General features: G+C 38.7%; 1 protein-coding gene across 2 annotated transcripts in view; it reads right to left on the minus strand.

Moving 5' to 3' along the window:
• Window positions 1-495: 495 nt before the first annotated feature.
• The window catches only part of ACSL4 (acyl-CoA synthetase long-chain family member 4), a 15,100-nt gene continuing 3,511 nt past the window's right edge, over window positions 496-12,084 (minus strand). Inside the window, exons 5-14 of one of the 2 annotated variants that reach the window (XM_009889294.1) lie at window positions 10,885-11,035; window positions 9,585-9,708; window positions 8,712-8,783; window positions 5,471-5,610; window positions 4,832-5,004; window positions 4,570-4,644; window positions 4,160-4,351; window positions 3,633-3,747; window positions 2,781-2,938; window positions 496-893 (exon numbers count right to left, since the gene is read on the minus strand). In XM_009889294.1, coding sequence (XP_009887596.1) covers window positions 736-893; window positions 2,781-2,938; window positions 3,633-3,747; window positions 4,160-4,351; window positions 4,570-4,644; window positions 4,832-5,004; window positions 5,471-5,610; window positions 8,712-8,783; window positions 9,585-9,708; window positions 10,885-11,035 — 1,358 coding nt within the window. In that variant the 3' untranslated portion in view covers window positions 496-735. The remainder of the gene's footprint in view (window positions 894-2,780; window positions 2,939-3,632; window positions 3,748-4,159; window positions 4,352-4,569; window positions 4,645-4,831; window positions 5,005-5,470; window positions 5,611-8,711; window positions 8,784-9,584; window positions 9,709-10,884; window positions 11,036-12,084) is intronic. The other variant, XM_009889295.1, reaches the window with a different exon arrangement.

Genomic DNA, 12,084 nt, shown 5'->3' on the forward strand with positions numbered 1-12,084 from the left:
CAGTGGAAAGCTCTGCTTGAATTAAAATACAGTGGCAACTAAAAACTTATCTGGTGAGTTGGAAGTTGAAATAGTTAATTCAATGCTCTTGAATGAAATGTCAAGTAACTTGTTTTTAGAAAGCTTTTCAGTTCACCTTTATTTCAGTAAATGTACTTTATATTCTTTTTCAGGCACTGTAAATATTCGAGATAGTAACTGATGTGCAGAATCTGTCCATTCTCAAGCAGTGCATTATTAGTCATCTCTAGCAAGTTCTTGACTAATGTTGTCATCTTGTTTTTAAATGGAGAAAGGTAGACTTTAAATACGCTTTTTTTTTCCCCCTGTCGTTAAGTATCTTACTTATGACAGAAGAATCATCACAACTACATTAGTTTTTCTCTTTGAAATATAGGTGAGAATTCAGAATGAATTAGAGTAGTTGGAACAGTCTGAAGGTGCTAGAGACACAGTAATAATAAAATTACCTGGTCATACTGCTTCACATAACGATGCCTGTCTCAAAACTGAAGATGATCACATGAGCCTCTATGAAGACCATCAGTGTCTAATCTGCTAATAATTAAGAATTTGGACTCTAAGATATTCTCTGTTGTACTTGATAGAGATCATAGAAACATTCATGCGTTTGGGGTATTTTCTGAATGTGTGACATCTACAGTATACACAGACATCCAAAATTGAGGCATGAGAAGGAACCATCTGCACAACCGTCTGGTCAACGTAACTTGTTTATTTGCCTCCATACATTCTTTCGATGTCGTTGAGGTAATGGTTTTTCAGTTCTTTTCTTTTCAGCTTGAAAGCATCTGTTACTAACCCAGTCTCTGGGGTCCATGGTTCAGGGCTTAACCGTACTTTGATGGGTATTTCAAACCTTTCTAATTTCACTGCAGGGACAAGAGGAAACAAAAGCATGACTATGATTACACAGCCAAATGAAACACTAATTCATGCTACCTAAAAAAAAAATAATAAATCTAAGGTGAGCACCGTGTAGCTTGTATAATACAGTGTCCTACTTAATGAAGCACCTACTTGCTGAAGTAACCTTACAGAAAGCAAATTTAATCTTGTGCCGATGCTGACTGCTGGTTAGTGTGCAGATATTCTAATAACACACTGTACTTACAGCTTGTATTGGATGTGAGAGTGTAAAGTCTAAAGCTCGCAACAAAATGAGCGTGTAGCCTGAAGAGCTGAGACTACTGTCACAAGAGGACCCACTGAACTCTAGAGTTGTATCTGTATTGTAGGAATGTAGTAATTAACTAGATTAACTCAGACTAGGCGGATGTGCTCCATATTTAAATTATAATCAAGTACTTCTATACTTTCCGTGGTTGAATGATGCTTTCCCCAATTTTTTCTTCCTAAGAGTTTTAGAGTTCAAAATAAAGGGACTTATCTGTATTTTTGTTACATTAGTCACTTATTTTCCCTTCAGCTGGAAGCAGTGGCTTGGCACATGCGCAGCCTCACTGCAACCAGAGCTGCTTCTCTCTTGCCCAGGCAATAGGCCACAGGGAGGTAAGCTAGGGGGGAGGCAGGTACCTGTGTCGCGAGAAGGGCAGGGACATCGGGAACAGGGCAGGGAGCTGCTGCATGTGTGCAATGCTTGATAGACTTTGCTATGAGGTCCTGCACATCGGCCTATAATAGGATCCTACATCCGTTGACTTGTATCTGAATTTCTAGTCCCACTGGTGGCAGCGCAGCCTCTGGGTGGCAGCAAACGTAGGACAGTTGGGACCTTTGGCTGTACGGCTGTCCCCGGGAGCTCTCCTCCTCTCTAATGTCAAACTGGTATTGCAATATACTCTTTAATCTTATTTGGATGTATGCCTGCTCACGATGGAGGTATATTATATTCTGCTAAAAATGAGAATTACCTCTTTTAAAATAGTTTTGGAAAAAAGTTTCAAATAAATCAGTTGTATCTCAATGGCAGATTACTATCTAGAAGGTAAAAAGTATGTGTAAGCAAAGATTTTGAATAAACAAAGCTATATGGATAGTAGTTTGCCTAGTTCATGATTGAAAAACACAGATTAAAGTGTTTAAAGCCAAGTCTGAGACCTACGGATTAATTTACTTTTTTTTAAAGGCAAGACTCAATACTGCCTTCCATTCTAGTTTTCTTAGTTGCAAAAGGCAGATTCTCCTCTCCACAGCAGTGCTTCACATGTGCTTAAGTCCAGTTTTACTGCTTCCTTGTATGAGGTGCCAAATGCTTTAGAGACTTCTTTTGCTGGTTAGTTTGTTATTCTTTTGGCCCCATAAAGGATTGCTGAGGCTTTTGCTCATTCAGTACCACAGCAAGGAACAGCAGGCTTTTAAGCCATTACGACCACGAGGATAGTGGTTGTTCAAAGCCGTAGGGGACAAAGTTGCATGGGGAAAAAAGCTTTGAAATCTCTCGCTTAACTAGTTTTCTTACCAGCAAATGTCTTGTAACTTTCCTTTAAAATCGACAGCTCTTTTGGACCTTATTTTAACTGCATTAGACAAGTAACATGTCTCTAGAATTTAGTTGAAAACAATCTCAGCTTTTTAGAAAATAAAAGAAGATGAAGTAGTTAACACAACCAAAATGTATGTCAATTCCGGGGATAACAGGCAACAATTTGATGTGGTCTTTGCCTCTGATTAAACTGTTAAGTTTTGGCAGATACAGAGGCGATAGGAAGAAAGTAAAGCAGTTAGTGAGGATAACTGAAAGGTTTTGCTGGATAAGCACCATGAGATCAGCTAGCGCAAAATGCCATTTTACTTACTCTTGTTTGCCACTTCTTTAATCTCTCGCAGTATTTCAGCTTCCATTGTAGGATTGTTACAAATATCTACCCAGGTTCCACTGATGCCTTTCTGCTCAGCTAACGCTGTCAGCCTCTTCTGGTTAGGAACCACAAAACTGATCACGTAAGACTGGTCGCTACCACAGGATGGCAAGAGAAGGAAAGAAAAAAGATCCTCAATAGAAGTTGAGACTTCTATTTCAGGGTGTAAAAATGCTTATTTGATGTTCCACGGTGCTTTCTGAACTGTAGTTATTCCCCCATATAGAATCCTTCTTGTACATTAAACCTTCACAACTAATGACTTATAAAAGCTATTCTAAGTTGTTTTACAATGTTAGGTTTGATTGGTATTGTGCTTTGCTGTAATTTCACAAGTGCACATCCCAGTTTAGCTTCCCAGCTACATCCAGTGTTTAGCTAGTTCTCTTCAGTTTCCCTTCACATAGCGTGTTCAATTGAGGGGAGGGAGAGGAGAGACTGGGACTATTTCTAAAACCCAGTGGAGAGCTTTTAATCTGGACGCTTTGCACCTGATCTCCTTTTCTGTTATTCTGACAGAAAGCCCAAACGCATGCCAAAATAGAATGGTACCTGTTTGGGGAAGGGGTGGGATGGAACTGGAGTGTATTAGGAAAGGAGAAATGCCAACAGAAAAACATAAGTAATTTCTTCAGGCTTTAGGGAATCTGGGCACCTGTGTTACTTCAGAGATGCTGTTTGTAACTGGCACTCTGGTAGGAAAACTGCAGTATATCATCAGAGAAGTGAGTCAGAGCCTATACTTTATGTTTACCCGAAATGGAGTTTCTAAATTAATACCAGTCTTACCTTTTGGCGTAAGCACAGATATTGTCAATCAATGGACAGTTCTTCAGTGCTGCCTCTACTTTGCCCAGAGATACATATTCTCCTGCTTGTAGCTTTACCAAGTCTTTCTTACGATCTACAAGTCGAGGGGGAACGGAAAAATAAAAAAGCTCGTCCCATTTAAACTTTGGCATTTCCATAGACTCATATGCAAAGCCACTACACTTCTTGTCACACAACTTGTGTGAAAGCGATGGGGACTCTGATTTTAAAAGCTTTGTAATTAATACCAAAAATTAATCTTACATTTTTTCTTTAAAGTCCATGTGCTAAATTTAGATAGTGATAATGTCACAGGAAACCACATCACTTCCAAAATTTTACTACAGCTGTGAGGACTTTTGGGAATGTGTTTTACACTGTGATTCTGCAAGCAGGTAACCTTAAGTAGATTAGCCCTGGCAAAGCCAACAGGATTAACAGCATGCTTATAATTATGTTTAGTCAAGATCCTGTAACAGATTAAGATATCAAAAATTGAGGCCAACCTATAATCTGCAGACACCCATCCGGATGAAATTCTCCTATATCTCCCGTACAGAACCATCTCTGACCATTCTCATCAATGGAGAACTCTTCTGTTGTCTTCTCTTCATTTTTAAAATATCCCATTGAGACATTAGGTCCACCAATTATAATTTCTCCTCTAGGATTAGGCTTGTCTTTATTGGTATAACCCCCTGAAAACAAGGAAACCCCCATGTAATTATTTTTAACGTATATCCTGCTGCTAAGAAAATACTTCAAAACTTTGAAATTAATGCGAGCAAATTGATGACTATTACAAAAGAGAAAGAACAATTATTTCACGTGCTACACCTCGCTAAGCAGATAGGCAAAGAACCACCAGCAGTGGTTAAATTAATTACCCTGAAATCAAAACATTTAATACTCTCACCTTCTTGCCAGTCTCTCAGTTTTATTTCACAACAAATCAGAGGAGCTCCAACTCTGCCAGTGCTGTAATCAGCAACTTAGGGAGAGAACAAGGAAGAATACTGAGATTATTTTATCATTTGAAGTATAAACTCTAAGCCATAAATAAAGCAGTAGCTTATCTCAAGTTACTTTATTGCAGTTAAGAACTACAGCTATTTTGACTTTCCAAAAATCCCACAAACCCTCATATATATCTGTATTTCCAGAAGCATTTTAACTACCTTCTGTAATTGTTCCAGCTCCACATGTTTCTGTTAGTCCATAGCCTTGACCAACAGGACAGCAAAAACAGATGTTCATGAATCTTTGTGTTTGTGGCGAGAGTGGTGCTCCTCCAGAAAGCATCATACGGACGTTCCCTCCCAGTAGTGCCTTTACTTTTTTAAACAGTAGCCTTGAAAGAAGGAAAAAAGCATTAAAAATGATTCACTCGGCTCACTTTTATAAAAAGAAAAAGACACAAACCTTCTTCCTTCCTATCTGGAACACCTTAAAAATCAACTTCATCATTCACAGATTTTAGTGGACAGCAGGGATAACCAAAACCCATTACCTCTTGTGTAACACTTGAAGAGGGCAGAATTCCTGTAACTTAACTAAACAAACATTCCAATTTTATTACTTAAAACAAAGGCAATCCAATGAAAACTACTAGTCATCTGTTCTGAAGATTAGTCATTCCTACCATTAAATCTTATCCGTTTCCAGTAAGAATTTAGATTATTTCTGTTAGTCATTAGATGATACTTGCATGTTGGATGAGAAGTGTCTGATGTCAGATAGCTTAGATGATTCTTCTTTTAGACTGTCTTAACAAATCACAAGGAAGAAGGTACACTTGGACCATGAATTATACTTACACATTACACAGAGGTGCATCGTACCCCCTCTTGATTTGTTCCAATTTGTAGTCATAGGCTATCTTGAACAGAGTTCTCTGAATATAGTTCATCTCTTGAACTTTACTCATGACATTTTTATAAATTCTGTCCATTATTTCCTACAAGTGTTAAAAAACACAAGGAAAATTACCACATAGAATAGACTAGCATGTGTAAATTAAATTCCATGTTAAAAATAAGATAACCCCCCCCAATTCTTCTTTTAAAATGGGTAATACAGTAAGAGTGAAAAATGTCTGCCTCATTGGTTAGGCAATGCTTAACTCTAATGCTTTTAATGTGTGATCAATTAGCTCCAAGCTGCAACGGTCTATAAATTGACTATTTAAAATGGGTGGAGTGAAGTATCAAAAATGCAGTAGAAAATTAGTGACTTAACCTTACTTTCCTCCATTTGCTTTTTTTCTCCTCGCACCAGTATCACTAGAGAGGAAGAACCCCGGTGCTATAGCATGAACCTTCTGTTAGAAACCTTGCCCTGAACTGGGCAGACAGGTGAGTCAAGGCCAAGTAATTGGGTAACCATCACAAGCCTTCAGGCATAGTGCAGTAATTCACAGCACCCCTCGCGTGTCTACAAACAGCTTTCTAAACCTCAGATCTGGTTTTAAAATACTTTCTGCCCCTTATTCTGAAGATGTCGTCTCCATCAGCCACAAGTCTGGGGTAACGCGCCATGGTGTAATAGCAATTGCTATGTTACACTGCTCACGTTATTGATAACACCTTAACCTGTACTTAAAATGTGACGAACTGATTTAGAATTTTGAATTCAAGTTTAGCTAAATCTCTTTGCTGAAGGCCACGCAACATTTATGGTGCTTAGGAGTCCTGATGCTGCACTTTATCCACAGCAAGTGGCAAGCACAAGGGGACGAGCTAAGAGTTTTCATTTCACCACTTCCTTTCCCAAGGGAAGTTTTTCAGCTTTCAGAGCAACGTGGCTGCAGTAATTCTAGTTACCTGACAAAGAAACTACAATGAGAACAGTCTTTTTTCAGTGGTGCCCAGTGACAGGGCAAGAGGTAATGGACACAAATGTGAACATAGGAAGTTCCATCTAAATCCGAGGAGGAACTTCTCTCCTGTGAGGGTGGCAGAGCAGTGGCACAGGCTGCCCAGAGAGGTGGGGGAGTCTCCCCCTCTGGAGCCATCCCAAACCCGCCTGGACGCCGTCCTGTGCCACTGCTGGAGGTGCCCCTGCTCTGGCGGGGGTGGCACTGGGGGAGCTCCAGAGGACCCTTCCAACCCTCACCACTCTGGGATTCTGCCACAGATGAGAAATTAACTTCTAGTAAAATAATAAGCTTAACATCACTAAAATAGACAGAACTTAATAGTGTTCAGGCTGGTGAAGTATTTAACAGAAGTTTAAGGATTGGCTCCTTCTGGTTTGTCACAGACCACAATGCTTTGAATTATTTGTGCTTTTTAAGAAAAGTCAAATTTAAAACTGAAAAGAAAGCTATGAAAATGATGTACTTTGAAATATCAGAGATCAGAATATTAAAGTCCTATTAGAACTCTCATTAGTGTTTTTGAGTAGTTCCTTAAAATCTTCATGATTGGGATTTAGACAAACTAGAATTTCAGAAAAACTGTATGTTATTTTCATCCCGGTTTACCCATAGAACATCATCCAGTATTTCCAAAAGCCAGATATCTTAAAGCAGAATTAATTGTAGCATTTTGGAAAGACTAGAGAGGCATGACAAAGTATTCAGAATTACAAAGGCTGAGAGGAACCATTAACCCTTATTACAATGTTCTGATTGAATCAAATATTTAGAAATATTTGTGTCTCTGGATTCTGTTAGAATTATTTTCCATTTCACTCCTTATACGTTCTAATCACTGGTGATGTTATGATGTTTTGATGATAAAAAAAGACAATAGTTCTAGGAAGAGAAGTGTTAGATGACGTTATGTAAGTGCTGTTCCCCCTAGGGTTTTCTGAAGGTTTTTGCTTCTTTGCTGTAGATTGTTGCGCTCTAAATCCTGTATGCTATCAACTGAAAATAGATCATCAGTTTCAATTTTCGTTTTTCTCTGCTGACTTCTTTGTAATAGCATGTAGAATCAAGACATTTTGGTGGGGTTCAGCACTATCTCTGTTCTGCATTTAATTCATATGAAACTGTCTGTATGGAATTTTTTTTTTTTCCCCACATGCATGAAATATAGTCCTTCCAAGAGGGATTATGTCCATATTTAAAACTTACACTGTTTTTGACAGTAGTCTAGCACTTGAATTTTCCCCAGGAAATAAATTTAAATTGCTATTTTCCAAAAAGCTGGGGTTGATTACTATTTTATAAAACAAAAAATGCAAGTGAGTAATTGATTTTAAAACTCTTGGCTATTCCCAAAAGATGCTGCAGAACAACCAAATCCAACCCAAACTCACTATTCTTAAATGAGATTAAATCCTCATACTCACCCACCACCACCACGTGGCAAAAGCTGGTGCTACCAGTCTTATGAGCCACAGATGTGATATGATCGTAAGAGGCACATGTGATTCCAGGACATATGAGGAAGGTTTTTTGCATTAGAAAGACGCAAACACTTGTGTATTTTTTGGGTAACACTAAGACCTTGTGGAAGGCAGTTTCCTAGTCACCCAAAGACCAAAGTTAAGCTACAGAAGCAACAGGAGTTATAGTCTCCTGACCATTTTTTCTTGTAAGAGGAAACGAAGAGAGACTTAGCCTAAGTGTTACCTTGGAGACAAGCAGCTGCGATTGAGCAGCCAACAACTATGGCAGCACAGCTTAACTTGGTCAGTTCCGTAAGTCGGCCAAATGCCCATATCTTAAAGTGTCCATCTTAGCCAAAGCCACCCTGCTTTCTCCCTGTGCAAAAAGGAGTTTCAGACTCTGAATGTCAAAGACTTTCTGTATTCTATTGTTGTCTCAGTAGCCCAGTAAAACATCACTTGTAACTACTACAACATGTTTACAGTTTGGGATCAAAAAGGATCTTGGCTTCAGCATACATATATTCTTGTGCTCGTGTGCAACATCAGTACTCGGTTCAAGCAATGACAACTGGGATTTCTGTATTCTGCTTTTTTCCTATTAGTGACAGTTACTCACACATGAAGAGAAAAAAATGTTAGTAAATAGATTTTTCTAGCATGAACAAGATAAAAACATCATTTTTTTTTTGCTAAACATATCTGCTTCTGCATACTTACAGGCACAGCTGCCATCAGTGTAGGCTTAAGTACAGTACAGTCTCCTTTGCTTCCCTTCTTAATTTTACTTGACTGTAATAAGGAAAAAAATGTCAATTTATGAAGCTGAAAACTAAGCAGCTTTTTAGAAAAAGGACTAAAAAATAGGGAGATATATCAGCATTTAATTTAATTAAATCTCTTCCCCTGTCCCTCTGAAAAACATTTCTTGTGTAAGTTTGTTTTCCCATTGTGATTGGAAAAAGCAATGACTAACAGCAATTCCAACCAAAACACTAGATGTTTTACAAGCCCAACCTGGTTAAATACACTTTGTATATCTTTCTCTTAATTCCTCCCTCCAGCACCTGCTTTCTCCTCCATCTTCCACCAGGAGGTTCTTTTGCCTGATGCGATTTCTATACCAGCAAAACCTACAGAAGGATTCTTTCCCAGCTTAATTTGCTCTTATTTCTCTTAATTGTTAAATGGAAGAAAGCAAAGGGCTAAATAGATGATCTACAATAACTGGATAAAGAACTGATAAAGTGAGACCAAAAACTTTAAATCACTTTAACCAGTCTTATGTTCAGCTAATCTATTAATAGCTGTTCTTATCTTGATATCCAGTGGATAATGCTATACATGTTTATTAGGTTTTCTTTTAGACTTCCTAGGTATCATACAAGTAAAGGTTTTAATAAAATTTATGTGGTATGACCTGCTGCTATAGTTCACCAGGAATGTTAGTTTGCATCGTTTTCTGGGAAAAAACCTACATTTCTCAAGTATGCCATATACATCAGCTTTTCTTTAACGAAAGAGGGTCGCTAAGCCAGGAGAATACAGACTGCCAAAGCTGAAGTTTGGTTTCGCTTCTCCCGCGCTCCTCACCTGATCCGACAGTGTGAGCGGAGAGGAATAGCCAATCCTGCAGCCGTACGTGATGCAAGAAATTTCTGCTGTCAATTCTAATACGTGGGCCAGAGGCAAATAACCGATGTAAGTATCCTTGGGCCTAAGAAAGGAGAGGATTATCGAATTAACAACGATGGACAAGTGGCCTGAAAATACCGTGTGACAGTTTCATTGTGTGCTTAGTAATTACTTTTTGAAAGACTTGGATCACAAGTGAGGCTTATTCTTCTGCATGCAAGAAGGGTCTGGTGTTAAACCACGGTTTATAAACAAAATGAGGAAAATCCTACCTTACTGAAATCAGTACGAATTACAGGATTTGCCTTGTTTTCTAGAAAACTCAAAGATTCCTTAGTGCTGCACTGCTACTTCCTCTCTTTGTGGGAGTTGTCATCCCAGGTACGAAGTTAAGGATGAAATCACTATATTTTAAAATAATCACTAATGATTTACAAATTCTTGCCAGTCATCATAGTTATTCTTTGATGACTTCTAAAACAGTTGAGTAGAGAGCGAGCTGATCGCTGAAGCACTGAGGCTTATTTCAGGAAATAATTTCTTAAGAGAGTTCTCAGCAAGAAACTCAGAACTGTAACTTACCAGAAGCTTTCAGCATCAAGTCAGAACTGGTTTTATATCCTATCATAAAAGGAGTTCAGCAATGTATCTTATTTCAGCTATCAAACCCTTCGTGAATGCAGTGACAAACACCCACATTCATGAAAAACATGCTCAAAATAATAATGTCAGAGAATTTGCAGTTGGTTTTACTATCATCAATGCACAATTTATTACTTCTCTGCTCATTTAGTAAAGTATACTTGAGCAGATTCTACAGCACGTGCGTTATCCATCCAGCGGTGGTGTCTCTAGATCAATGGAAGCGGTAGGCTCTGACAGACTTCCTAAAGTCATTCTAGCTGTCTGAAAACATCTAAAAAAAATTTCTCAAGTGTGACTAGATGAGAAATCTCCTTATCTGGTAGCATCTTCTGATGCACAAGAGAGCGCAAAAATTCATCACAGACCTAAAGGTAAGGGTAATAATAAAAAAAAGTAGAAACAGCATGTGAGACGAGCTAGAAGGGCGTCCTTTTCAAACGACAGGGTAAGTTCACAAACACAAGGTATTTCTTATAAATTAAAGATTAGTGGACTCACAATAAAATGAAGAAATTTGATAACACCTGATGCCAACAACAGACTTTCTATAAACGTGTACTTTTGGAGGTTCTGTTTTATCTCTCCATGCACATGACAACTCAGTGTTTCTTACCCCAGTCCAGGTATTCTCTCACACTGTCCCGTCATTCCAGCTATTAAGTTTTTATGCATCATCATCACTCCTTTAGGTCTCCCGGTAGAGCCACTGGTGTACATTACTAAAGCCAAGTCTGTAGGAACAGGTCTGCTTGGCAGAATGCTTGCTACAAAATGCATGAGGAAAATTGTTATTGATTCTTATCTGCTTTCTGAATTGTTATTTCTGTAATTAATCAACGTGAGAATGTCTATAGCCAACCAGTGTGAAGCAGGTGCTGCAGCAAAGGTGAGCGCAATGTGCTGCTCAGTGGTGGATGCAGAAGTTAGTGATGGAGAGGGGAAGTGAGGGAAGGCAGATTTTGAAAGGAGTGACAAGTATTTGGGCATCTATGCAGTTGGGGTGATACTTTTCCCATTATGTTTTATAGGTGACTGAAAGCTTCATAGAAAAAGCCTTTGGAAGACCAAGTAAGCCTGCCAAGGGCAGCGAAGGGCAGAAATACAGTACTGGAGAGAAACAACAGGTTAAGGAAAAAAAGAAATGAACACAAAAGCAAAAAAAAAACCCAACACCCTAAAAAGCTGCAAGTCAGCATTTCTGTCAATGACTCTTCCAAAGCCAAGGTTGTAGGGTTGTAGGGTTGTAGAGCTGACGACTATTTTTCCCCCCTCCCTGTTTTGGTGTTCGGCGTTTTTTTGGGTTGTGTTTTTTTTTTTTTGTTTTTGAAAAGTGGCAAGCTTACACTGTTTGACTTTTGATTTTTGTTTTAATTCCTTGGCATTTATTCTTAAGATGAAAATTATTAGCTTTCATGGCTTTCACAGCTATAGAGGGAGCCAAAGTGCCTGCAAGGGAAGCAGGGTTTTTATGGAAAAAAAAAAAAAAAGCCACAAAACACCACCCCTCAAGGTAACTGCTGGTTTGTATCTGTACCTTAAACTGATCACAGATAAGCAGTTGTAATTAACATGTGCTTCCCCTGCAAAAAGCTCCTTTGCTAGTTTATCTCCTCTTTTATCCAAGACAGAGGAGATCTGGCTGAGCACAGACTGCTGAGTTAAGGAAAAGAGATGATCAGGGTTGTTTTTTCCTTCCTTACAGCAGATGTTTACAGTCACTCCTGGCTGCCAAACGTAGCAAGGGATGTTAATGGTTATTCCTCTAGCCCAACGTGCTTTTCAGCTACAGACTGGTTAAAAAAAAAAAAAAAAA

This window comes from Charadrius vociferus, unplaced genomic scaffold (genome assembly GCF_000708025.1).
Source record: "Charadrius vociferus isolate BGI_N301 unplaced genomic scaffold, ASM70802v2 scaffold7, whole genome shotgun sequence".
NCBI classification, from domain to species: Eukaryota; Metazoa; Chordata; class Aves; order Charadriiformes; family Charadriidae; genus Charadrius; species Charadrius vociferus.